The 27,599-nt window shown below is 42.1% G+C and overlaps 1 protein-coding gene across 4 annotated transcripts in view; it reads left to right on the top strand.

Moving 5' to 3' along the window:
* LOC111975303 (UDP-N-acetylhexosamine pyrophosphorylase) overlaps window positions 1-27,205 on the top strand; it is a 34,986-nt gene extending 7,781 nt beyond the window's left edge. For 3 of the 4 annotated variants that reach the window (XM_024003509.1, XM_070447659.1, XM_070447658.1), the window contains 9 exons: window positions 4,390-4,594; window positions 8,943-9,118; window positions 9,208-9,380; window positions 15,524-15,717; window positions 23,955-24,095; window positions 24,636-24,824; window positions 25,020-25,061; window positions 26,182-26,248; window positions 26,438-27,205. In XM_024003509.1, coding sequence (XP_023859277.1) covers window positions 4,390-4,594; window positions 8,943-9,118; window positions 9,208-9,380; window positions 15,524-15,717; window positions 23,955-24,095; window positions 24,636-24,824; window positions 25,020-25,061; window positions 26,182-26,248; window positions 26,438-26,530 — 1,280 coding nt within the window. In that variant the 3' untranslated portion in view covers window positions 26,531-27,205. The remainder of the gene's footprint in view (window positions 1-4,389; window positions 4,595-8,942; window positions 9,119-9,207; window positions 9,381-15,523; window positions 15,718-23,954; window positions 24,096-24,635; window positions 24,825-25,019; window positions 25,062-26,181; window positions 26,249-26,437) is intronic. The other variant, XM_024003510.3, reaches the window with a different exon arrangement.
* The last annotated feature ends 394 nt before the right edge of the window (window positions 27,206-27,599 follow it).

Genomic DNA, 27,599 nt, shown 5'->3' with positions numbered 1-27,599 from the left:
TCCCAGTCAACTCTCAATGGCTTAGGACCCTTGTGTGTGTATGTGGTGTGTGTGTATTTGTGGGCTAATCACTGACTCACATAGCAACAGTTTATTGTAAGATAAAGTAGAGCTGTATAATAAGGGTGTTGTTGACCTGGTATGTTTAGATAGTTCAATTACAGTCAGTCAAACTCAGAATAACCCATAGAGATTATCTTGCTGTTTCACCTGCAATGATTATCAGAACTCCTTGCCAAGGTAGATTATACTTTAGCCATAAAAAGTCCATAGTGTTCTTGAGTTTTGGCAACCATCACAAGTATGTTTAGTTTGAGTTATATTGCTTGAATAAGCTATAGGCCTATTGTTTGTACCATATTTCATAGTTCTACAGTTGCCATGGTTCCCTAGCAGGAGCCTAAGCAGAGGGCTCCTGTACATTTTTGTGAATGTTTTTAATTTATGGCATTTTTTAAAACKTATTAATTGTTCATTCATAAAAAAACATATGTAAGGGATAAATGGTGACATTCTGTACATTACCTTATGCCTTTTCGGAGTTTATTTTTCCAAGGTAATGTACAGAATGTAGGCATTTATCCCGCTTATACCACAATTGCCAAATAAAACAATATGAAAGCACACATTTACCGGTATAAATACTTTTTTTTGTAAATCTATACATTTTTATAAGCAAATTCCTACTTATCTTTCGATTGCTAGAGACGCTACCCAGTCGTTCATTCTTTGTTCCGTTGCCATACTCGCTGGTAAAGTTCTTATCCCTTGCTTGCTACGGCTAACACAATCACGATAGCCAGAATAACAGAAAAGTTGCTGTTTTTTATTGATATTCATTTGGATACATCCATAACAATGAGCTGATAATGCCCAAWTTTTGCCTGGCATAGCTAGAAAAGTTTGCCTTCTCATCAAGGCACTCGAAACTGTTCATTACGAAGAGCTTGCATTGCCAGAAGCTAAATAGTAAATTTGTTACGAACAAACCTGAATAAAAAAAATATCAGTTGCTGAAAACAGCTCRTCAAACTTTGGGAGGAATTGACGCCATAGCGCCACTTGCGTCATGACTGCAACAGTAGGAACCAGAGAAATTCATGTTCATCACTCACTACATTGCTAGCTAGCTAAGGTTTTATTTACATTTAATTTTTTTACTTTTTCTTGTTAATCCTGTGTTTACAATGTATCCAATTTCCATWTGTGTGGTTGTTGGTTTAGCTTTCAGTAACTTTGTAGCAAGTACGGTCTGCATGTGTAGGTTCTTATTGCGTCATTATTGCAAGGTGTCTATATATATATATATATATATATATATATATCACTGTCCCACATTCTGTGTTGTGTCGTGCATATGAACAGCCCTTAGTCGCGCTATATTGGACATACACCACACCCCCTTGGGCCTTACTGCTTAATTATACCATGAAATTGTTGAATACACTTTTCTGATTGGCTTGAAGGGCATTCTAGAGCGTGCATTAGTTCCGTATAACGCACTGTGTATTTGCACGGTAGAATTCAATGGCTATAGTTCATTCTTACATGTTCTATGTCCAAGCTGCTTTTGAAAGAAAAAGTCGAATTGAGAACCGTTATTAAATTGTTGAGTTCGATTTTCCAAATGGCAAGCTAGGACTTTTTTTGGGTTAGCTAAACTAGCAAGTCTGTTTGGTTACCAAGGCACCTACTGTAGCACGCTATCTAGTTCACTGAGGTAGCAAGTTGATGTTGAATACATTTCTATTGGCAATTGAACACATTTCTAGTAACAAATGAGGCAAAGWTTTTTATAACTAAACCAAGATAGGCTATGGTCTGTCGTTTCCAGTGGGAACAGATGAGTCACAGTGGGCAGAACAAGCAAGGAGGTGGGTAGAGCCAAGCACGCGCTAGTGAGATCCTATTGGCCCGTTCTAGCATACATCTGCATATTTACGTTAGGGAATATTTACACTGTGTATTGCGCGTGTGAAATAACTCAATTAGACTTTGCACTCCTTCTAAACAACGCWATTTTTTAAATKATTTGGTGAAGGCTAAAGTCTATAAAACTTAGTCCACTCTGTTCATAACAGATTCTAGTTTTGGGAACAGAAAACTCTGACATCAAATTTTCATCGATGAGAAAATTTGCTCAATGTAGGCCAAAATCCATCTTCTAACCACTGCCTGCCAGTGGGCTTCATCTCACTACCATTTGCTAGTGAGTGRAAATGTCAAGCGGATGCTGCATATTTATATATCCAGTGAAATATCTGTCTCATTGTTCTGTGGTAGAGGTGTGCAGTGATGTGGGGAGGGCATAATTACAAGGCTGCTCTTGAATTATTATTGAAATGTGGAGTGGTTTCTGGCACCGTGTAACTGCCGTAGCATCATCCAAGTGGGTGCTTAATTTTGTTTGTCGTGAAGGAGTAGCTAGCTAGCTACAGTTGAAGTCAGAAGTTTACATACACTTAGGTTGGAGTCATTAAAACTAGTTTTTCAACGACTGCACAAATTTCTTGTTAACAAACTAGTTTTTGGCAAGTCGGTTAGGACATCTACTTTGTGCATGACACATCATTTTTCCAACAATTGTTTACAGACAGATTATTTCACTTATAATTCACTATCACAATTCCAGTGGGTCAGAAGTTTACATACACTAAGTTGACTGTGCTTTTAAACAGCTTGGAAAATTCCAGAAAATGATGTCATGGCTTTAGAAGCTTCTAATAGGCTAATTGACATCATTTGAGTCAATTGGAGATGTACCTGTGGATGTATTTCAAGGCCTACCTTCAAACTCAGTGACTCTTTGCTTGACATCATAGGAAAATCAAATGAAATCAGCCAAGGTCTACAAAAAAGGTAGACCTCCACAAGTCTGGTTTAACCTTGGGAGCAATTTCCAAATGCCTGAAGGTACCACGTTCATCTGCACAAACAATAGTACGCAAGTATAAACACCATGGGACCACGCAGCTGTCATACCGCTCAGGAAGGAGATGAGTTTTCTCCTAGAGATGAACGTACATTGGTGCGAAAAGTGCAAATCAATCTCAGAACAACAGCAAAGGACCTTGTGAAGATGCTGGAGGAAACAGGTACAAAGTATCTATATCCACAGTAAAACGAGTCCTATATCGACATAACCTGAAAGGCCGCTCAGCAAGGAAGAAGCCACTGCTCCAAAAGCCAGACTACGGTTTGCAACTGCACATGGGGACAAAGATCATACTTTTTGGAGAAATGTCCTCTGGTCTGATGAAACAAAAATAGAACTGTTTGGCCATAATGACCATCGTTATGTTTGGAGGAAAAAGGGGGAGGCTTGCAAGCTGAAGTACACCATCCCAACTGTGAAGCACAGCGGTAGCAGCATCATGAGGATGGTTGTTGGGGTGCTTTGGTGCAGGAGGGACTGGTGMACTTCACAAAATAGATGGCATCATGAGGATGGAAAATTATGTGGATATATTGAAGCAACATCTCAAGACATCAGTCAGGAAGTTAAAGCTTGGTCGCAAATGGGTCTTCCAAATTGACAATGACCCCAAGCATACTTCCAAAATTGTGGCAAAATGGCTAAAGGACAACAAAGTCAAGCTATTGGAGTGGTCATCACAAAGCCCTGACCTCAATCCTATAGAGAATTTGTGGGCAGAGCTGAAAAAGTGTGTGCGGGCAAGGAGGCCTACTAACCTGACTCCGTTACACCAGCTCTGTCAGGAGGAATGGGCCAAAATTCACCCAACTTATTGTGGGAAGCTTGTGGAAGGCTACCCAGAACGTTTGACCCAAGTTAAACAATTTAAAGGCAATGCTACCAAATACTAATTGAGTGGATGTAAACTTCTGACCCACTGGGAATGTGATGAAATAAATAATAGCTGAAATAAATCATTATCTCTACTATTATTCTGACATTTCACATTCTTAAAATAAAGTGGTGATCCTAACTGACCTAAGACAGGGAATTTTTACTAGGATTAAATGTCAGGAATTGTGAAAAACTGAGTTTAAATGTATTTGGCTAATGTGTATGTAAACTTCCGACTTCAACTGTACCTACTACAAGGTACATGGACTGCAGTGGCTTAGCTCAAACTTAAACTGACTGAGTTCTACTATGGAAAAGACAGACGGTGGGAGACCTTTGAGACAGCGCTTCCTGCCTGCCTCTGGACTTTCTCTCCCAGCTTGACCACCTCTCTCAGATCAACATTCAAGCCATGAACTTTGTAATAACTGTCCATCTCATGTGGTTTTTCAACAAACAAAAAAATGTCCTTTGAAGCGCTTTGAGATTCTGTGAAATGTGAATTTATTATTATCTGTACATGTTGTAAAATAAATGATAGTTTTGTACATTAACTGTTGTTCAATTGTCTCTCCCAGGTCTGCGGTGTATCTCCCAGAGCAGGGTGGCTGTTCTCCTGTTAGCGGGCGGCCAGGGGACCAGGCTGGGGGTGTCCTACCCTAAAGGCATGTACGACGTGGGCCTGCCCTCCCACAAGACCCTGTTCCAGATCCAGGCAGAGAGGATACTGAGGCTGCAACAGCTGGCAGAACAGAGACATGGAGCCAAGTGCTACATCCCCTGGTGAGAGTGGGACTGGCAGATAAGGGCATAATGATACACTATGGGGGATATACTGTATAGAACATACAGCACCCCAGCAAACTGACCACAAAGCACTGTTTCTCAATCCATTCCTGAGGAGCTCATTTTTGTTTTAGCCCCATTTGTGAAATCACAAACAAGCCATACAATGTTGTTATTGTATCAAAAATACGTTGTTTTTTTTATGTTCCCTCTCTGTTCTCCAGTTTCATCGGTCTGATTATTTACTAGACTTAGATAAGGAGCCTTCAGAAAGTATTCACACCCCTTGTCTTTTTCCACATTTTGTTGTTACACAGTGGGATTAAATTGATTTAATTGTAATTTTTTTGTCAACTGTGTACACAAAATACTCTGTCAAAGTGGACGGAAATTTCKAATATTTGTAAAATACTMATTTATCTTGATTAGCTAAGTATTCAACCCCCTGATTCAATACATGTTAGAATTCCCTTCGGCAGTGATTACAACTCTGAGTCTTTCTGGGTAAGTCTCTAAGAGCTTTCCACACCTGGATTGTGCAACATTTGCTCATTTATTATTTTCAAAATTCTTCAAGCTCTGTCAAATTGGTGGTGGATCATTGCTAGACAACCATTCTCAGGTCTTGCCATAGATTTTTAAGCAGATTTAAGTCAAAACTGTAAGTTGGCCAATTCCAGTGGTAAGCAACTCCAGTGTAGATTTGGCTTTAGGTTATTGTCCTGCTTAAAGGTGCATTTGGTGGAAAGCAGACTGGACCWGGTATTTAGTGAGGATTTTGCCTGCGTTTAGCTCCCCCCAAAACTTTTTTGCAGTATTTAGTGGTTTGCTGCAAACAGGATGCCTGTTTTGGAATAATTTTATTCTGTACAGGCTTTCCTCATTTCACTCTGTCGATTAGGTTAGTATTGCGGAGTAACTACAATGTTGTTGATCCATCCTCAGTTCTCTCTTATCACAGCCATTCAACTCTGTAACTGTTTTAAAAGTCACCATTGGCTTCATTGTGAAATCCCTGAGCGGTTTCCTTCCTCTCCTGCAACTRAGTTAAGAAGAACACCTGTATCTTTGTAGTGACTGGGTGTATTGATACACCATCCCAAGTGTAATTAATAACTTCACCATGCTCAAAGGGATATTGAATGTTTGGTTATTTTTCTTTTTTTACCCATCTACCAATAGGTGCCCTTTGCGAGGCATTGGAAAACCTCCCTGGTCTTTGTGGTTGAATTTGTGTTTGAAATTCACTGCTCGACTGTATGTGTGAGGTACAGAGATGAGGCAGTCATTCAAAAATCATGTTAAACACTTATTGCAAACAGTGAGTCAATGCAATTTATTATGTGACTTGTTAAGCACATTTTTTTTCTTCTCCTGAACTTATTTAGGCTTGCCATAAAGTGGTTGAATACCTATTGACCTAAGACGTTCCATCTTTACATTTTTTTTATTAATTTGTAAACATTTCGAAGACCATAATTCCACTTTGACATTATGGGGTATTGTGTGTGTGTGTAGGCCAGTGACTGAAAATCTAAATTGAATCAATTTTAAATTCAGGCTGTAACAACAAAATGTGGAAAAAGATAAGGGGTATGAATACTTTCTGAAGGCGCTCACCTGTATCTATCAAGGAAGTGGTTTGATCCCGGAAAGGAGCAGGATTATAATTCCCTGTGGAGTAGATGAAGGAAGTCATTAAGACGATTCGGGAGTGGGTTGACGGAAGGAGACGTCTTGCTGGCGTCCAGGGTTGAGCTGGGCTCTGTCTGTAATTAAGGTCAGGGTTCAGGACTAAGAGCTCACCATGAGATGCCAGGTGACATTCATTCCAGTCATAAGGAAGTACTTCTGGTTTTGTCTAGTCATGGGTGATCAGGGTCGTTTAAGATGAGGCCTTTTTTCTCTCTCTTTTCTCATCAGCATGGCATTATTTCTATTACAGCATATTGGATGACTGTCATTCATATTCCATTCATCCAGTTCAATGTAACATTGATAAGATTAGGCTACTACATAATACTCTAATTTTCCTTATACCGGTCATGACGTTTCTACAACCTAGCCTATGAATGAAAGTTACCAACGTATGTGCACACAGTTCGAGAAATGTTTTTGAGGTGAGACAGTGGCACATGCAATCCCGCCTTACACGCTCTTGCCTGCATCTAGTTGATATAGGGTGTAATCATTAGTCCAACAGTTGAAAATGAGAGTTTCTATTGGACAAATTCAGCTATGTTTATCCCCGTTTTATTCCGTTTGCTTCCGTTTTAAAAAACTTTTTTCAACCGAATTGGCAGAATGAATACATACCTGATCATGCTTAAACACAGTTTACTATCATAGCAGCCACATTGTATTCCTTCTCGCGCTCTCCTCCTCTCACCTTTTCCCTTCGTTTGTGTACTTCAATGCACAATACATCAGCTGTATGTGACCAGGTGAAAAACCTTTCCAAGGCAAACCATATCATAACCGTTACACACAGCCTACATCATTGTCACCATATTAGCTAAAGTAATGTAGTCATCATAGCTAGCCATATAGTCATCATAGCTAATAGAACTAACGCGTTAGTAAACCTGCTAAAATCATGCGATAACGTTTGTGTCAAGGTAAGTTTTTGGTCATTAAGCAGTTTATACCGGTGGGCCCCGGTTGCACTAAATTATTAAAACCAAAATCTTACCTTGAATTGGAGAAGTTCCAGTGTTGTGTTGGATAGTCATAGCCAGCTTGCTAACATGGCATCCATCTTTTTGAGTAGGCTAAACTAGCTAGCTGCATTTGCTAGCTAAATAAGTGAAATTGAAAGTTTAAAAAAATCTCTTGCTTCTCCATTTTGGAATAAATATTTTTTCAAAACTGTTCAACTATTGTCTTTCGCTCTCTGAGTCAACTACTCACCACATTTTATGCACTGTAGTGCTAGCTAGCTGTAGCTTATGCTTTCAGTACTAGATTTATTCTCTGATGCTTTGATTGGTTGGACAACATGTCAGTTCATGCTGCAAGAGCTCTGATAGGTTGGAGGACATCCTCCGGAAGTTGTCATAATTACTGTGTAAGTCTATGGAATGGGGGTGAGAACAATGAGCCTCCTAGGTTTTGTATTGAATTCAATTTACCCAGTGGAGGACGGAAGCTAGCTGTCGATCTTCATGGCAAAATAGTTTGTTTTAATAAATTATTTGGTGACGTGATTTATATTTAGTATAGTTTTATCGAAAAAGGATAACTTTAACTAACATTTTTTTAAATGAAACTCACTGAGGAGGATGAACATCAACTGTTGTTCATTAGTGCTGAGGGATTAGTGCTTTTTGGGTTCGGTTTTGGTTGAGTTTTAGAAGAAAAAAAACAATAATAAATCCATTGTGGGTTCAATGCTGTAACACGGAATAAAACAATTGATGGTGAGTGACTGCTCRTTACTGTCACTTATTAGGCTATAACCATCTTATTTACTTTACTTAAATAAAATATTCAATCAAGTTGTCGGGTAGAGATGCCTAAGCAACCGCTCTCTATCCCCCTCGTGTCTCTCTATCGCTCTTCCTCTCCATGTCTGTCGAACTGCCCCACAGGTTTGCCCCAAGAACCAATGAGAGCAGGCAGCTGTAGGGCGCAATGGATTCTGGTCATTGTAGTTAATTAGCACGTTGTCTGCGCTTAATTGGTTATTTAAAAACAAAAAATAAACGGACATTTCAGTTAATGTKCATAGAAATAAAATGAATTAATGGGTTGCATCTCCATCACTATGTCACGTCGTTGCCATGTTGATGCTCGGGGGCTAAGGACTGCTCGGTCTAAATTACACTATAGGGGCTTGGGAATACGATGACATTAGTGAAGTAGAGACATTTAGTAAGAATAAGCTTTCCCATCATGTCAAATTTACTTTTATTCAAATGGCAATTATGTCATTAGCTAGCAAAGTTTGTACAAAATAGCTAGCAATGCTAACGTTAGCTAGCTCAAATCTGGAGGCCTCCCCTTAATCTTAGCTAGCTAAAGTTAACCACATTGCCACCATGTATTTTTAGCTTTAGTCAGATCAGAGCATTCAGATGTTAAAATTCWTCTGGATGAAAATGTTAGCCTAATCTGGCAATGTGGATTATGAATAAYTTATTGCCAAAGTTATTTTATGGGACTTCTTATGAGTCACTGATACAGTGAAAAGTCAAACTTTTGATAAAAAAAGCAATTGAAGCACTGTCTTGAGAGTTGTATTAGTCTTGAATCAAACCCAATGTATCACCCCATTCTCCCTGTGCATAATGACCAGTGAATGAATGAATCATGAACTGAATTGTGCCTCCTGATTTCCCCCTAGGTACATCATGACGAGCGGCCGGACCATGGAGTCAACTAAAACGTTTTTTTCGCGCCACAGCTACTTTGGGTTGTGCAAAGACAACGTGATTTTCTTCCAGCAGGGCATGCTGCCTGCCATGGACTACAATGGCAAGATCATCCTGGAGAGCAAAAACAAGCTGGCCATGGCCCCAGGTACATAACCTAACGTGTGTCGGTGCGTGTATGTCTGTGTATTTTAGATGATAACAGGGGTCTCGTGTGTGTGTGTGTGTGTGTTTCAGATGGTAACGGGGGTCTTTACAGAGCTCTGGGTACCCAGGGGATCGTGGAGGACATGGATCGGAGGGGGGTCAAGTTCATCCATGTCTACTGTGTGGACAACATCCTGGTTAAAGTAGCAGACCCTGCCTTTGTTGGATTCTGTGTCCAGAAAGGAGGAGACTGTGGGGCTAAGGTTAGTAGCCCTCCGTCTCTTTCTCACTGGAAGTTTTTGTTCTTTCTTTCTCTCTCTAGCTGTCTCTCTCTGCCCTCTTCTGTGTCTCTCTCTCAACTGGGGGCCAAAGGTGACTCACCAAATGTGATCCAATACTCTTAAATGACTTCCTTCCTTTTCTCTCTATCCTAAATTGGTTTCCTCTCCTGTTCCTCGCTCCCTCTAAGCCAATGTGCACAAAGGCTTTGAACTGAAAGCAATATGGTTGGTCACTTTTGAATAAGAAGGAAGAATTAAAAATTAATTTAGATAAATCCTTGATTTCCTGGTTGTTCATCTCCTTTTATACAATACCAGACCAGGAAGTAGTCTTGGTTCTATGTGTTCAGTGAAGGTGTGTTTTGACTGTGTTTCGGTAAGAGAGTGTGATTGAGGGGATCCTATTAAACTGGCCCGGGTAGGCGGAGTTTGCAACGAGTAAAAACGAATTGCATTTGTTTTGGAAACGGGCTGCCTCCTGGGTGTGAGCCGGGCGCCCCTCTGGCCGATGGTGAAGTAGACTCAAACAAAAGGGACTTAGGTTAAGCACGTGGAGTGATGAGTAAGATTCTGTGCTTTCACATGCCAAAGTGATTGCTTGTGATTAAAACGCTTTGCCTGCCTTCCCAATGAAAACTAGTTAGATATTCAAACGTATATTTTATGGAAAATAAATGTTGAATGTTTCTGTACGATGCATCATGCTTCTTGTTGACAATATTACAGAGCAGCTCAGATTACTGTACCATTTGAGCGGGATGCTCCTCCCTCAGTCTTTTGCATGGTCACATGATGGACCATAGCCCAGTGCAACCTGGGCCAGTTTAACCCCTTATTGAAACAGTGAAAACTGCCCTGGCACGACTTCCTCTATAAAGACCTGCACTTCTAATTCACCACTAGGTGGGGGTGTAGTCTGCTATCATTCAGGAGTTCAGTAGCAGAGCGCTGAGGTCTGAACAGTGGAGTTTTTAGCCAGACAATGTAAGGAACTATATGATAGACTATTCCATTTAAAACACATCCAGGGATGCGCATTCATTGCTAATTCAAGTATTTATCTCTAGTTTGATGGCTGAGATTATATAGGACACATAAACTAAAATCTATACTGAACAAAAATATATAAGCGCAACAATTAAAAATGTTACTGAGTTACAGTTCATATAAGGATACCAGTCAATTTAAATAAATTCATTAGGCCCAAGTCTAGGGATTTCAAATGACTGGGCAGGTGTGCAGCCATGTGTGGCCCTGAAGGGCATAGGCCCACCCACTTGACAGCCAGGCCCACCCACTGGGAAGCCAAGCCCAGCCAATCAGAATTTGTTTTCCCCCACAAATGGGCTTTATTACAGACAAAAATACTCCTCTTCACCACCCCACCCCCCTGCAGATGATCCCGCAGGTGAAGAAGCAGGATGTGGAGGTCCCGGGCTGGCGTGGTTACACGTGGTCTGCAGTTGTGAGGCCTGTTGGACGTACTGCCAAATTCTCTAGAGTGACATTGGAGGCAGCTTATGGTAGAGAAATTGACATWAAATTCTCTGGTAACAGCTCTGGTGAACATTCCTGCAGTCAGCATGCCAATTACACACTCTCTCAACTTTAGAAGTATGTGGCATTGTGTTGGGTGACAAAACTACACGTTATAAAATGGCCTTTTACTGTCCCAAGCACAAGGTGCACCTGTATAATGATCATGCTTTTTAATGAGCTTCTTGATATGCCATACCTTTCAGGTGGATGGATTATCTTGGCAAAGCAGAAATGCTCACTAACAGGGATGTAAAACAATTTGTGTACAATTTCAGATAAGCTTTTTGTGTGTATGGAACATTTCTGAGATTTCTATTTCAGCTCATGGAGCATGGGACCAACACTTTACATGTTGTGTTTTATATTTTTGTTCAGTGTAAATAACTGCTGCAACTATATGAAGTGAGTGGCCTGGTTTTACTACCTCATTATGGACAGTGAGGGAACCACATAGCCCTCCAACACAGACAAGGCTTGGCCCACTCAGCCTATAGTATCACAAGCCTCTTAGGTGCGTTCAACAAAGGAACTAGTTCACGAACGTTCGTTAACATATTCCATTTGTTTTGTGTTAGCTGCGAACATTGGCTAACAGTCTGAGAAGCTAGTGTGCAGCGAAAACAGGTGTCTATTTCGGATCTAAACTGCCTCTAAAAATAATAGTGGCCATGTACTGTAAACTTTCTACTATTTTTAGGTGAAGTGAATGGGAATACCTAGTCAGTTGCCAGCACAACTGAATGCATTCAACTGAAATGTGTCTTCCGCATTTAACCCAACCCCTCAATCATTTAGTAGAATGAATTTAGTAGGAATACTTAAGTCATTCCCAGTTTGAATATTGTTGCTACAGTAATCCTTACAAAAAGTAGGTATTTGATGTTTCACCGTAACATTTTGGAATGTTCAACTGAAATTGTTACTCTGGCAACGTGTTCGCCGCAAACAGAAGCCTTGTTGAACTCGCCTCTGATATATGATCTGTTTTTTCTAGACAATGAGTTTGGGCACAGTGTACTATTTTTGATAGGGAAGAAAACTTTACAGGGAACAGTGGTTAAATACGAAACTTAACTGGGTTTTTTTTCTCAGGAAAGCAACAGTTTTTACTACTTGTTTAACTAGCGTGGCAGTGCAACTATTAAACAATTTTTCTTTTTATAGTTTTTTATTTATTTGACCTTAATGTTGGGGAGATCTGGCTCAAATTCAGCAGTACAGCATCCCCACCATGCGTGCGCGAAACACACACACCGTGAGGCCAGTTCATGAGTAATGTGAAGAGAATAGAAGTAGTAAGACTCAGACTTGGGTGATTCGTGGGAATTACGAGCAGAGATGGGGCCCTAGCTGTTCTATCATCCATTTCCTCCTGATGGCAGCTTTGTGACGTATAACATCCTCTCATCACTGTCTCAGGACAGGAACACGCGCACAAACACTCAGCAATATTGTAGCTGGCTGGTCCCAGTTTGACACTAGAAGCTGCTATTACTCTTCATTAGTGTGCTTTCTTACATTAGTGGACAGTCCTCCCTCACCCTCCTGTATTCCCCCTAAACTCCTTCCTATCTCCTTTAGTTAGTTATTACTGACAGGCCTGCTCCTGTTGGAAAAAACAGTTAGCAGTTAACACACACACACCAATGCTCTGCAAGACCTTCAGCAGATTGTTCAGTTGACATTTTAGGCTTTAGTTCTGCATTATTGGCTTGGGTTCTTCTCAGTCACTTGATAGACCATGAGATTGTCCCTAAAAATAAATGTAATGCACTACATGGCCAAAGGTATGTGGACAACTGCTCATCAAACATCTCATTCCAAAGTTGTGAGCATTTCATATGGATTTGGTCCCCCCTTTGCTGCTATAACCGCCTCCACTCTTCTGGGAAGGCTTTCCACTAGATGTTGGAACATTTGCTGTGGTGACTGGCTTCCATTCAGCCACGAGCATTAGTGAAGTGGAGTACTGATGTTGGGCGATTAGGCCTGGCTCGCAGTCGGCATTCCAATTAATCCCAAATGTGTTTGATAGGGTTGAGGTCAGTGCTCTGTGCAGGCCAGTCAAGGTCTTCCACACCGATGTCGACAAACCATTTCTGTATTGACCTCGCTTTGTGCGTGGGGTCATTGTCATGCTGAAACAGTAAAGGACGTTCCCCAAACTGTTGCCACAAAGCACAGAATCGTCTAGAATGTCATGGTATGCCGTTGCGTTAAGATTTTCCCTCACTGGGACTAAGAGGCCTAGCCCGAACCATGAAAAACAGCCCCCGACCATTATTCCTTCTCCACCAAACTTTACAGTTGGCACTATACATTGGGGTAGGTAGCGTTCTCCTGGTATCCGCCAAACCCWGATTTGTTCGTCAGACTGCCAGGTGGTGAAGCTTGATTCATCACTCCAGTGATCGCGTTTCCACCGCTCCATAGTCCAATGGCGGCGAGCTTCACACCTCTCCATCCGATGCTTGGCATTGCACATGGTGATCTTAGGCTTTTGTGCGGCTCCTCGGCCATGGAAACCGATTTCATGAAGCTCCCAACGAACAGTTCTTGCGCGGACGTTGCTTCCGGAGGCAGTTTGGAACTCGGTAGTGAGTGTTGCAATCGAGGACAGACTATTTTTACACGCTTCAGCACTCGGCAGTCCTATTCTGTGCGCTTGTGTGGCCTACCACTTCGCGGCTGAGCCGAGAACTGCTCCTAGAAGTTTCCTCTTCACAATAACAGCACTTAGAGTTGACCGGGGCAGATTTAGCAGGGCAGAAATTTGTCGAACTGAGTTGTTGAAAAGGTGGTGTTCTATGACTGACACTTTGAAATACATTGAGCTCTTCATTAAGGCCATTCTACTGCCTTGTTTGTCTATGGAGATTGCATGGCTGTTTTCTCGATTTTATACACCTGTCAACAACGGCTGTGGCTGAAATAGCCTAATCCACTAATTTGAAGGGGTGTACACTTATGTTCCTCTAATTTTTTGGGGTACTGAGCAAATTTCAGGTTCGCTGAGCGCAAACTTGAAAGTTGTGAAAATTCTGTGCAACTTCCAGCGTGCGTTTACTGTGAACACTGAGGCTGTACCTGCTYTAAGTTAAGTTTTAACTGTGGCCAAGTAGGCTACTGTGGCTATTTAATCATAATATAAGCMTACCAGAGTGGCCTACCATCAAAAACAAGGGAGAAAATGCATCCCATAACATTTTAACATGGAAATGGCTGTTTTGTAGTTCAGCTTACAATTGCGGCCAAAGTGTGGTGTTTGTGTAGGCCTACATTACATGAGACTTTTGAAAAAAACATGCAGGGCTTGACATTAACCTGTGTATCCCCTTGTCCTTCAGTCAAGGAGGTGACTGAAAATGTTCTGTGTTGTTTGATTCAAGAAAACACTTTACAAAGTTAAATGCATTATTATTCCCATACTATTATTACAGAGAATCAGACAAATTATGCTACCCTCTGCCTAGTGGCTACTTAGCTTATTCAAGCCTGTCTCAAAATATAAAATTATCCCTTTAAGACTAACATTTTTTTTTACCTGATGTGCTTTTCAAAGATTTCTGGAAATGTACATGTTTTGTGCTCTTGTAGGAAGAAATCACTCCCCTATTGCTGACGACTCACTAACTAGCAAAGGATATTAACAGAATGTGCACACATGGTTGTTTCATGCAGCTCTCGCTTTGATCTTAAAAYAAGCGCATCTACTCAAGACCGCTCATGCTGTAAACACAGTCCAGTTCAAAGTAAATGGCACAGATCCATATATGGCAATGGTCTATTTGCATATAAACCTACTGAAGCTCTTATTGGTTATGCCGCACCGGTCTGTGTGGAGTACGGGCTGAGGCATGCGTGTCAATGCAATAGAAACCTACTCTGATGTGTTCTGCAGACAACTAAGTCTTGTGTAGTTTGTTTTGCATACYAATAAGTCTTGGAGAGTTAGTTTTGTGTTCGTATGTTGCTTTGAAAGTGGCTAATATTGCATTGATTCTATCACAATTGCCACAGTAAAGGGAAACGTTGATAGTGTTAATTAACAGGGAAAACTCTGAACTTCACTCAACTTTCTAATCTCGTGCTTCTCCGTGGGCGGATACGGTATTTCTGCACGGCAGTCTCGCCCCGTGCACCACACAGTTTAGAGGGAGCATTGATGTCCACATACTTTTGTGTGTGTGTGTATATATATATATATATATATATATATATATATATATATATATATATATAGTGTATTTAACTCCAAGTTGAGAGCTGTAGTAAACCCATTCCTGTTGTGTGTCAGATTAAGAGCTGTGGTGTGGAGGTTCTGATAGGATCAGAGGAATGCAGGGACCCACCCTCGTATCATTAACTGACAAACATTACAGTTGATGTGGATTCTTGCCCCAAGACTAACCCCCTCATCAAGCCCAGCTCTGTCATTTTGACTACCAACCAGATGGGCTGAGGGCTGGATTTCTGATTTAGACCAAAATGTAGAGTCAAATGCTATTTTTAAGAATCCCATCCATATCTACATTTCTGAGACGTTTTGACCCAGGTAAAATCCCTTCCTGTGGCATCACTTCCAGGTTGTGGAGAAGACCAATCCAACGGAGGCGGTGGGCGTGGTCTGTAAGGTCGACGGACGTTACCAGGTGGTAGAATACAGCGAGATCACCTTGGCTACGGCTGAGAAGCGCAGCGCGGACGGACGGCTGATGTTCAATGCAGGAAACGTTGCCAATCACTTCTTCACCCTAGCCTTCCTCAGGGACATCGTCCAGTGAGTCTCAACACACACAAACATTTATGCAAACACACACACCTCCATACAGTAAGTGAGTAATTACATGGTGAATGTGTATCCCTCATTAAGCAGGTATTTGAGGTCATTACCTGCCTAGTGGAAGCCTCAACCTGAGAGCTTAGTAGTGGCCTTGGACATAGCTGGTTTCTAATGAGCAGTGTCTGTCAGCTGATATATCCCTGGAAACATCGCAGTGACTTTAATGAATCTAAGGTGAAGTAAATGAAAGGAGCCAAAGCTGAAATTTAGTTTGGACTTATTTTTTCTTTTTTTTTCCCTCTTCACTTTTAACAGTTAAAACCAAGTGTGTGTTTCAAAATTCCTGATCTCACTCTCTCTCTGCATCCACCTCACTCTCTCTCTGCATCCACCTCGCTCTCTCTCTGCATCCACCTCGCTCTCTCTCTGCATCCCACCTCGCTCTCTCTCTGCATCCACCTCGCTCTCTCTCTGCATCCACCTCGCTCTCTCTCTGCATCCCCCCTTTCAGTTCAATTCAAATGGGCTTGATTTGACATGGGAAACATATGTTTCCATTGCCAAAGCAAGTGAAATAATCATTAAACAAAAGTAGGGCTGTCCTTGACAAAAAAAAATCTTAGTTGACCAGGAGTCGTCTGTTCTTTTGACCAATTAATTGGTCGAAATTTTAAAACATATTTTTTATTGACACATTTGATGTGTTTTAATCAAATCAACCATATTCACTGAGCTTGCCTGATGCTTTAAGCACACTGTTTGATTAAATAATTAAGACACACAAATGATTAGAGGGAGTCCGACAGCAATTGATTTGATTGTGCCATAATAACAGTAAGGAGATCAAGAAAAAGGAGCATTATTATAATAATATTTTTTTCTGACAATTTGGAGCAGTGTAAACAACACTACATAAATGATACCAGGGAGGCTGTTCTGAGGGACAAAAAGTGTAAACCATTCATAACAGCAAAGAAAAGATTAAAAACTGAAGCTGAATTTGTGAAAATGTTTACTTGACATGTTGTTGTGAGGCTTGATGCTCATGGAATGAGTAGGCTATTAAACAAACACTCAAACAGGCAACAGAAGCAGGATCTGTTTTATTTCTGTAGATATTGATTTATAAAGCCACGCACATTTAACAGTTAGGCTATTGATTATAGACCTAATTAAGTTGTGATTTCCTCTCTCACTTTTTGTAGAAAAGGCAATGGCAGTTTTCTCTTCTCCACATTCTGCTTCTGCCTCCGCTGCATTGTTCTCAACACCAATGTACTGGTTAACTTTGCTATTATGCACATAGCAACATTGTCTAGGAAAAGGCGCCAATTCAACAATGCACTGATGTGTTTCAGAACCGCGGACAGCTATCACTATCCAACACGGGAGAAAGCGCGTTTGTTTTACCATTGTTCTTATGTAATATAACCATATACAATTTCAGTAGCACATGTCTTAGAGTGATGAACTGTACCATCCCCAGGGCCTCCACAATGGATTAGTCCACTCAAACAGATGCGAATCAGACAGGTGTCTTGTACACCACGATATTTGTATTTAATTTTTTTGCTACTGCTCAACTAAAGAAATCTTGGTTGACCAACAGCCTATCGACCAAACAATCGACGATGGCCTTTTACTGTCCCCAGCACAAGCTGCACCTGTGGAATGATCATGCTTTTTAATCAGCTTCTTGATATGCCACCTGTCAGATGGATGGATTATCTTGGCAAAGGAGAAATGCTCACTAACAGGAAGTAAACACATTTGTGCACAAGTTGAGAGAGATGTTTTTTTGTGCGTATGGAACATTTCTGGGATGTTTTATTTCAGCTCATGAAACATGGGACTAACACTTTTGCATTTATGTTTTTGTTCAGTCTAGGATTTCTATTTCTTTTTGCAATTTAGCAGCTATGAAACAAAACAGCAGAAATACTTTGAAAACAGCTACTGCAGCATTTTTCTAACCCTAACTCACACATGTGCTCATACTTGACTTTTTACTATTTTTATTCAATGTTATGCTCGTACTGTAGAGCCCTGCAACTTGACCAACCGCCAACGTGGCTGGGGATATAGACATTCTTACCTGCCAATACCTAAATCTACCCGCATTTGGCAGGTGTTAATTGTATGCCCTGGATATGGGAGTTTATCAATTTTGGATTTGTTTTCAAATTCTTTGTGGGTGTGTAAAATATATGGGTCTCTAATATGGTCATACATTTGGCAGGAGATTAGCAAGTGCAGATCAGTTTCCACCTCATTTTGTGGACAGTGGGCACCTCCTGTCTTCTCTTGAGAGCCAGGTCTGCCTCTCTCATTAGCAAGGCTATGCTCACCGAGTCTGTACAGTCAAGGATTTTCTTAATTTTGGGTCAGTCACAGTGGTCAGCCACTGTGTACTCTCTGTGGGGTCTTTGTTGTTCTCGCTCTCTCTCGCTCTCTGTATCCCCATCTTTCTCTTACCCACTTTCTCTCTCTCCTCCCCTGTACTGGATGGCCGTGGTTTTGCAAGCTCGATCCAACTTTGCTATTTTGTGATTATTTTGTTTATTTCTACTTTATTTGCAGGGAATGTATCTGCTATAATTTCTTACAACCGACAATAACTTTTGAACATCAGATCGGCAGTTACTTACCTCAATTCTGACTTCTATTCATCTGGCCTGGGCTCTTTCTGTAATTCCGACAAGGATCAGCTGACTTTAGAGGCAGGAGTGGGGGGGTTCCTGGCGAGATTAAGGTCAAGGGAGAACCAGCCACCTCTTCCCTCCATTCTACTGGCCAATTGATAATAAGATGGATGATCTCCGATTGTGGATTTGCTACCAACGGGACTCTCAACTGCAATTTTCTCTGCTTTTCTGAAACATGGTTCTCGGACAAGATGGATTCTCCATTCACCGTGCGGACAGGACAGTTGAGTCATGAAAATTGAGGAATTGGGGGTTGGCCTCTTCATCAACAACAACTGGAGTGCTGACCCGAGCGTGGTGGAAGTGTTGACCCATTGTTCACCCGTTCAAGAGCTAACCACCTCCGTCATCGGCTTCATTAGGAAATGCATCAGCAACGTTGTCCCCACAGTGAAGGTTTTCTGCTTCCCCAATCAAAAGCCCTGGATTAACATGGAGGTTGGCGCTAAACTAAAGGATGGAGCTACCGCAAACACGGCTATCGCAGACATCCCTGAGACTATGGCTGAGGACAGGAACAAGTATAAGAACTCCCGCTATGACCTTCTCAGACTCATCAAACGAGCAAAAGGGAAATATAGGAATAAGGTGAAGTCATATTACACAGGCTCCGCCATGTGTCAGGGGCTACAGTCCATTACKGATTACAAAGGAAGATCCAGCGTGATGCCGCTCTACCGAACGAGCACAATGCATTTAACGCTTTGATAATAACATCATGCCGCGTGTCAGGGCCGCCACCGACTCAGAAAATTGGGTGATCTCGCTCTCTGAGGCCGACGTGAGTAAAGTCTTTATTCAGGTCAACACCTGCAAGGCCCGATGGTATTCTAAGGTGCGTTCTCAGAGCATGAGCAGAACAGCTGGCCGGCATATTCACAGTAATTTTTTACCTCAGTCTGTAATCCCCACATGTTTTAAGATGACCACCATCATTCCTGTTTCCAAGAACTCTAAGGGTTCATGCCACAATGACTACCACCCTGTAGCACTCACATCTGTAATCATGAACTGCTTTGAGAGGCTGGTTAATGGCACACATCAACTCCATCATCCCAGACACCTAGACCCACTCCAATTTGCGTGCCACCCCAGCAGAGCCATAAGCGGCGCAATCTCAATTGCACTCCACACTGCCCTCAACCACCTAGATAAGGAGAATACCTATGTGAGAATGCTGTTCATTGACTACAGCTCAGTGTTCAACACCATTGTCCCTCCAAGCTAGTCACCAAGCTTAGGACCCTGGGACTGGGGGCCCCACAAGGGTGTGTGCTTAGTCCCCTCCTCCCTTTTTGCCCACGACTGCATGGCCGCGCACAAATCCAACACCATCAAGTTTGCAGACAACACGACTCTGGTAGGCCTGATCACCGGCGATGATGACCTGGCAGTGTGGGGCCGGAACAACAACCTCTCCCTCAACATCAGTAAGACCAAGGAGCTGATCGTGGACTACAGGAAAGGGGGTGGGGGGAGTTGTGAGTACGCCCCCATTCACATCAACGAGGTTGCAGTGGAGCAAGTTGAGAGCTTCAATATCTGTGTCCAAATCACAAAGAACTTAATGGTACACACACACACACACACACACAAAGTCGGGAAGAAGATGCTACCACATCTCTTCCCCCTCACCAGGTTGTTTGGTCTCAAATCCTCAAAGTTCTACAGCTGTACCATTGAGAGCATCTTGACTGGCTGCATTACTGCTTGGTATGGCAATTTTAATATATWTTTTTTTATTTTACCTTTATTTAACTAGGCAAGTCAATTAAGAACAAATTATTATTTTCAATGACGGCCTAGGAACAGTGGGTTAACTGCCTTGTTCAGGTGAAGAACGACAGATTTTTACCTTGTCAGCTCAGGGATTTCGATCTTGCAACCTTTCGGTTACTAGTCCAACGCTCTAACCACTAGGCTACCTGCTGCGATCGAGGGTAGTGCAATGGCACTGCCCCCGATCGCATGGTGCTACAGAGGGTGGTTCAGACAGCCCAGTACATTAGTGGGATTCAGCTCCTTGCCATCCGAGATCTATTTATTTTTTACATTTAACCTTTGTTTAACTAGGCAAACTCAGGCGACGCTTGGCCAATTGTGCGCCGCCCTATGGGACTCCCAATCACGGCCGGTTGTGATACAGCCTGGATTCAAACCAGGGAGTCTCTAGTGACGCCTCAAGCACTGAGATGCAGTGTCTTAGACCGCTGTGCCACTCGGCAGCCCAGGCGGTGTGAAAGGAAGTCCCGGAAATTGTTAGACTCCAGCCACCCAAGCCATAGACTGTTCTCTCTGCTTCCACACAGCAAGCGGTACTGGTGCATCAAGTCTGATACAAACAGGCTCCTGAACAGCTTCTATCCCTATGCCATAAGACTGCTAAATAGCTAACAAAATGGCTCCATGGACAATCTGAGTTGACCCATGTATTTTATTCTTATTTTTGCACTGTCTCTATGCACACTCACAAGGCCCTACACACTTATGCACACTGACACTCACTCACGCACATAATATGCACATACATTTATTCACCTCCCTCTGCAACTGAATCCTGGACTTCCTGACGGCAACAACACGTCTGCCATGCTGATCCTTAACACTCGGGCGCCTCGGGTGTACTTAGTCCCCTCTTGTATTCCCTGTTCACCCACGACTGCGTGGCCAAACACGACTCCAACACCATTAAGTTTGCTGACGACACAACAGTGGTAGGCCTGATCACCGACAACGATGAGACGGCCTATAGGGAGGAGGTCAGAGAACTGGCAGTGTGGTGCCAGGACAACAATCTCTCCCTCAATGTGAGCAAGACTAAGGAGCTGATCGTGGACTACAGGAAAAGGCGGGCCGAACAGGCCCCGATTAACATCGACGGGGCTGTAGTGGAGCGGGTCAAGATTTTCAAGTTCCTTGGTGTCCACATCACCAATGATCTATCATGGTCCAAACACACCAAGACAGTTGTGAAGAGGGCACGACAAAACCTTTTCCCCCTCAGGAGACTGAAAAGATTTGGCATGGGTCCCCAGATCCTCAAAAAGTTATACAGCTGCACCATCGAGAGTATCCTGACCGGTTGCATCACCGCCTGTATGGCAACTGCTCGGCATCTGACCGTAAGGTGCTACAGAGGGTAGTGCGAACGGCCCAGTACATCACTGGGGCCAAGCTTCCTGCCATCCAGAACCTATATAATAGGCGGTGTCAGAGGAAAGCCCATAAAATCGTCAGACTCCAGTCACCCAAATCATAAACTGTTTTTCTCTGCTACCGGAGCGTCACATCTAGGACCAAAAGGCTCCTCAACAGCTTCCACCCCCAAGCCATAAGACTGTGAAAAATTCATAAAATCGCCACCGACAATTTACACTGACCCCCCCCCCCCCCCCCCCCTTTTGTACACTGCTGCTACTCGCTGGTTTGTTTGTTACCATGCATAGACACTTCGTTCCCAACTACATGTACCAATTACCTCAACTAGCCTGTACCTCCGCACACTGACTCGGTACCGGTGCCCCTTGTATATAGAATTGTTATTCTTATTGTGTTACTTTTTATTATAATGTTTTATTTAGTCTCTTGGTAAATATTTCTTCTTCTTGAACTGCACTGTTGGTTAAGGGCTTGTAAGTAAGGCATTTCACCGGTAAAGTCTACACTTGTTGTATTGGCCAATGTGAACAAAGTTTTGATTTGACTCTACACACACGCACCCCATACAATCATCATATACGCTGCTGCTACTCTGTTTATCATATATCCTGATGCCTAGTCACCTTACCCCTATCATACAGCGCCTTCAAGAAAGTATTTACACCCCTTTTTCCATATGCTGAATTTCCAGTGGATTAATTTGAGATGAGTTTGTCACTGGTCTGCAAACAATACTCCATAATGTCCAGTGTAATTATGTTTTTCAATTTTTTTTTACAAATTAATTAAGAATGAAAGCTGAATTGTCTTGAATCATATAAGTATTCACCCCTTTTGTTATGGCAAGCCGCTAATAAGTTCAGGAGTAAAAGTTTGCTTCACAAGTCACCAAATTGCATGGCCTCTCTCTGTGTGCAATAATAGTGTTTAACATGATTTTTTTTAATGACTACCTCATGTACCCCACACATACAATTATCTGTAAGAGAATTTTAGAGAATTTCAACACAGATTCAACCACAAAGACCGGGAGATTTTCCAATGCCTTTGCAAATTAAGGGCACTTATTGGTAGATGAGTAAAAACATTCAATATCCCTTTTGAGCATGGTGAGTTATTAATTACACTTGGGATGGTGTATCAAAAAAAAATACACCCAGTCACTACAAAGATACAGGTGTCCTTCCTAACTAAGTTGCAGGAGAGGAAGGAAACTGCTCAGGGATTTCACAATGAGGCCATTGGTGACTTTTAAAACAGAGTTGAATGGCTGTGATAAGAGAGAACTAAGGATGGATCAACAACATTGTAGTTACTCCGCAATACTAACCTACTTGACAGAGTGAATAGAAGGGAGCCCATACAGAATACAAATATTCCAAAACATGCATCACGGCACTAAAGTAATACTGCAAAAAACAGGGGTAAAGCAATTACATTTTTGTCCTTAATATGAAGTGTTATGTTTTGTGCAAATCCAATACAACACAATACCACTCTCCATATTTTCAAGCATGTTATGGGTATGCTTGTAATCATTAAGGACTGGGGAGTTTTTCAGGATAACAAATAAATGGCGTGGAGCTAAGCACAGGCAAAATTCTAGAGGAAAACCTGGATTATTCTGCCCTCCACCAGACACTGGGAGATAAATTCACTTTTCAACAGGACAATAACCTAAAACACAAGGCCAAATCTACAATGGAGTTGCTTACCAAGAAGACCGTGAATGTTCCTGAGTGGCCAACCTACAGTTTTGACTTAAATCGTCTTTAAAATCTATGGCAAGACTTGAAAATGGTTGTGTATTAATGATCAACAACCAATTTGAAAGAGCTTTAAGAATTTTGAAAAGAATGGCTAAATATTGTACAATCCAGGTATCCAAAGCTATTAGTGACTTACCCAGAAAGTCTAACGGCTGTAATCGCTGCCAAAGGTGATTCTAACATGTATTGACTCAGGGGTGTGAATACTTATGTAAATTTGATATTTCTGTATTTCATTCTCAATAAATTTGCCAAAATTTCAAAAAACCTGTTTTCACTTTGTCGTTATGGGGTGTGTAGATGGGTAAAAATGTAATCCATTTCATATTCAGGCTTTAACATGACAAAATGTGGAATAAGTCAAGGGGTATGAATACTTTCTGAAGGCACTATAATCTACCTTTTATCAATCCAGTATCCCTGCACATTGTAAATATGGTACAGGAACTGACCTTTAATATATGTGTGTGTGCGCTTGTTCTTTTATATCTCATGTTTTTTTGTATTACATTGTTATTAATTACTGCACTGTTGGAGTTAGAGCTCGCAAAAAAAGCCATTACTTGTGCATGTGACATTGAAACTTGAAACTYTCTCTCAGGATGTTCGAGCCTCAGCTGCAGCATCACGTGGCCCAGAAGAAAATCTCGTATGTGGACATGCAGGGACGGCTAATCAAACCCRACAAACCCAACGGGATTAAAATGGAAAAATTTGTCTTTGACATATTCCAGTTTGCCAAGTAAGTGCAGTGATTTTCCAGCTGGCTTTAGCATGTGTGGAGCTGGCTGCATTTCCCCTTAACCTGCGGAGAGGAAAGGGGGAGACATAGCCAGGCATCCGTTAGTAAGACCCAGGTCCTGACACCCAGATCTCTGGAGCCCCAGCTTCCATCCCCCATCTCCTTGGCAGGTTCCAGGACCTCAGACACCTAGCCCAAACCCCAGCTCCATAGCCACTGCCCCAGAGCCAGCCCAGCCCTCCTCCTCCTGCTGCTGGGGCCTGTAAGATATAGGTTTTACGAGCTGCTCCAGTCTCTCTCTCTCAGCGGTTGATTCATGACATCACCTCTGTGTCATGTTGCTGCTTTTAGAACTTTACATGGAGTCAAAGGATTCCTCATTGCAATGAGGACGCAATTCTATGTGGCTCTATTTTAGAACTCTGCCATTCTCAGGTTGTTTTGATAAAGATGATAAATATGTTTTGTTGTTCTGGGGGTGGGTTACCTTGGAAACGGTAGCACTAAAGATGCATTTTCACACTGTTTTGTGTGTCTCAGGGCCTTTGTGGTGTATGAGGTTCTTCGTGAAGACGAGTTCTCTGCCCTGAAGAACGCCGACAGCCAGGACGGTAAAGACACGCCCACCACTGTGAAACACGCCCTCATGTCCCTGCATCACCGCTGGGTCCTCAATGCTGCAGGACACTTTATAGATGAGAACGGGACACGTGTGCCTGCTATACCCAGGTGAGAGACAAACACACACACACCAAACACACTCACAGTGAGTATACATTCTATTTATCTCTCCACCTGTTGTCACGTTCATCACCATATAGTCTCCCTGTCACACCTTTTCCACAATCCCACTTTTTCTCACAGCATCCCTCTCACGGTTCCCCTTAACCCTGTGTGTCCTGTGTAATGTTTTAATGTTTCCAGAGATGGACCTGCAGGATGTGGCACAGCTGATGTCAACCAGAAGTAACTATTCTCTGTGCTACTGACTGAGTTACTGCATGGTGATGGGGCTTTGGCTTTCACACAGTTGCTCACTGTAACCCACTGTCACACACACACCTGGGCTGTGTCTCAATTCTGTATACTGGCTTCCTCTGTCTCCTGTCCTACTTTCACCTGATCAGTTTATTATCAGTGTGGGTGAAGGGAAGGAGAGGAAGGGACTATGATGTTGAGATGCAGCCTGGGGTTTAGCTGTGCTAGGGCCCAGGTCAAAAGTCATGGAGGTCACAGGGTACCTGACCTGCCCACTGACTTGGTTACTGTCCAATAGTCTTCATATGCATCCTTCCTTCCTTTCTTTATTTAGCCAATCAATGGTCTGCATGTGATTAGGTCAGTGTAGGCCAGTTTATCATCCTGTTGGTTTCACCAATCAAACCATACTAGAGCAGTGATTATCTCAAGGAAGGAGGGAGGGATGGAAGGAAGGATGCATAAGATATTGGTGCAGGGCCTAGTGCTAACGGGGACAGTAGCTACTAACCCACGGAATGTGGAGCATGCTGGGTAATGGGCACTGGGCATGCTTTGCAATTGATTTTGAGTGGCCATTTCAGATCGGATGTTGGCCAGTTACCTGTGATTGTGACGGCAACACTAAATACATTTAAATCATTGTTCAAAGATTATGATTTAAATGAAAGTAGTGTATTCAACAGCATTTAAAAAAATATTTATTACATTCATAAATGTTAATAAATGCTACTTAGTGGTGTCATTAAATTGCAATAAGGTGTAATGGCTCTTTCTGTATGATATATGCTCTCTCCCAATCAATATAGACTTCATTCACTTCCACTTCAAACTACCTACTTAGTCTTCCTGGACCTAGATGAAGCCTACTCCTGGACTAAATAGAATCTCTGAAAGTGCTTTTTAGCCCAGGAATAGGGTTCATCTGGGTCCAGGAAAAAGGTCTAGGAGTCTCTCGGATGTGAACGCTTTAATGCTTTGCTCCAAACATCGAATCATCTAAGAACAGCTGGAGGAGAGAATCACACATCCAGCTGCCTCTTCTCTTTTCTTACTCCATACACAAGAGAAAAGCACTCAACCTTTCCTCCTCTTCTTTTCCCCACAGTCTGAAGGATGGAACAGACCTGCCAATCAAATGTGAGATCTCCCCACTGGTGTCCTATGGAGGAGAGGTAAGGGACTTAACAGTAGGGACCTGTTCAAATATAAATAAATATTAAAAAGTGATTCCTGTTATAGTTAGTTAATTCAGTTAAAATATAAATAAATATTAAAAAGTGATTCTTTGTTATAGTTACTTAATTCAGTTTTACCAGTGTTGATGATATAATAGCCTGATGTCACTTCCTGTTGTGTTGCAGGGTTTGGAGGAGCTGGTGAGTGGGCGAGAGTTCCGCCCTACCCTGGTCATCGATGAAAGTGGAGCCCACGAACTGGTGAAGAATGGCTTGTGAGGGATGGAAAATGGAGAGAGAGCGAGTGAGCAAAAACCAGAGATGAGCCAAAGACCTATTCCACTCCTTCCCCCACTCCCTCTCCTCCTCCCTACAACTGGAAGAAACTGTGATGTTTGTTTCCGTGCAATAATGCTGCGTTCATTTGCTTTCCTAAATAATTGAAACACAATGCATTTCCGACATCCAAAAACGAGCTTCTTAATTGGAATTTTAAGTGGGAAACCCGTACTATAACTCAGGAGATCCAACCCCCAGTTGAAATGTTTTCCAAATTTTTGTTTTTTCTGAGGAGCATGTGGCCGCAGCACAGGATGAAGGACAGAAGCCTTGCGGGGCTGGATGAAGCAGTCTGAAGATCAAGCTATTTATTTTGCTTAAGTCCAATATTTTTATCTGTCTTGTAGATGGAAATTACCACCTATGCATTTTACCAAGTGATTTGTACATACAGATACAAATAGAGATGGGTACAGCAATTGTAGTCAGATGAACCTAATATAAATGATTGATTTATTATTAACATGTAATGTTTGTTCATGGAAAGAGTTTTTTGATGATAACTGGGTTGCATAGCACACTACTGCTAGTCTTCTGCCTGATTGGCTTCCAAATGACGCTGTTGACATAAGAATTGTTTTCCATTTTCTTTATTAAAGAAATATCCAATTTGAAGAGGTATGAGTCTTCTTTGATTAAATCTAAGGTTAGCGTGGTGTGTGTGCACCTGTGTGTCTGCGCACCCTGTGTGTGTAGATTTGATTTTGCATTAGAAGTCCTGGTGTGTTGAATCAGAGTTTCCAGGAAGCAGCACATGGTTTATGTTTTAAGATGGGCCATAGTGAGCATGCTACACTTACTGCTGCAGCCACTCAAACATGACCATGTGCATCGATAGAGTTTTAGCACACTGGACTGTCCTTAACTGAACTACTGTAGAGCGTGCTTTCCTCACTAAGCCACACCATGCTTTTCCATCATGAAGGAAGGGGTGCATTTAAAGGGGAATTCCACCCCCTTATCATTATTTGATACGTTGATCCTTACCTTCTTAATCCTCATTATCCCT

The sequence above is a fragment of the Salvelinus sp. IW2-2015 genome, linkage group LG16 (assembly GCF_002910315.2).
Source record: "Salvelinus sp. IW2-2015 linkage group LG16, ASM291031v2, whole genome shotgun sequence".
Lineage (NCBI taxonomy): Eukaryota > Metazoa > Chordata > Actinopteri > Salmoniformes > Salmonidae > Salvelinus > Salvelinus sp. IW2-2015.
This window is presented reverse-complemented; position numbering and strand designations above follow the sequence as displayed.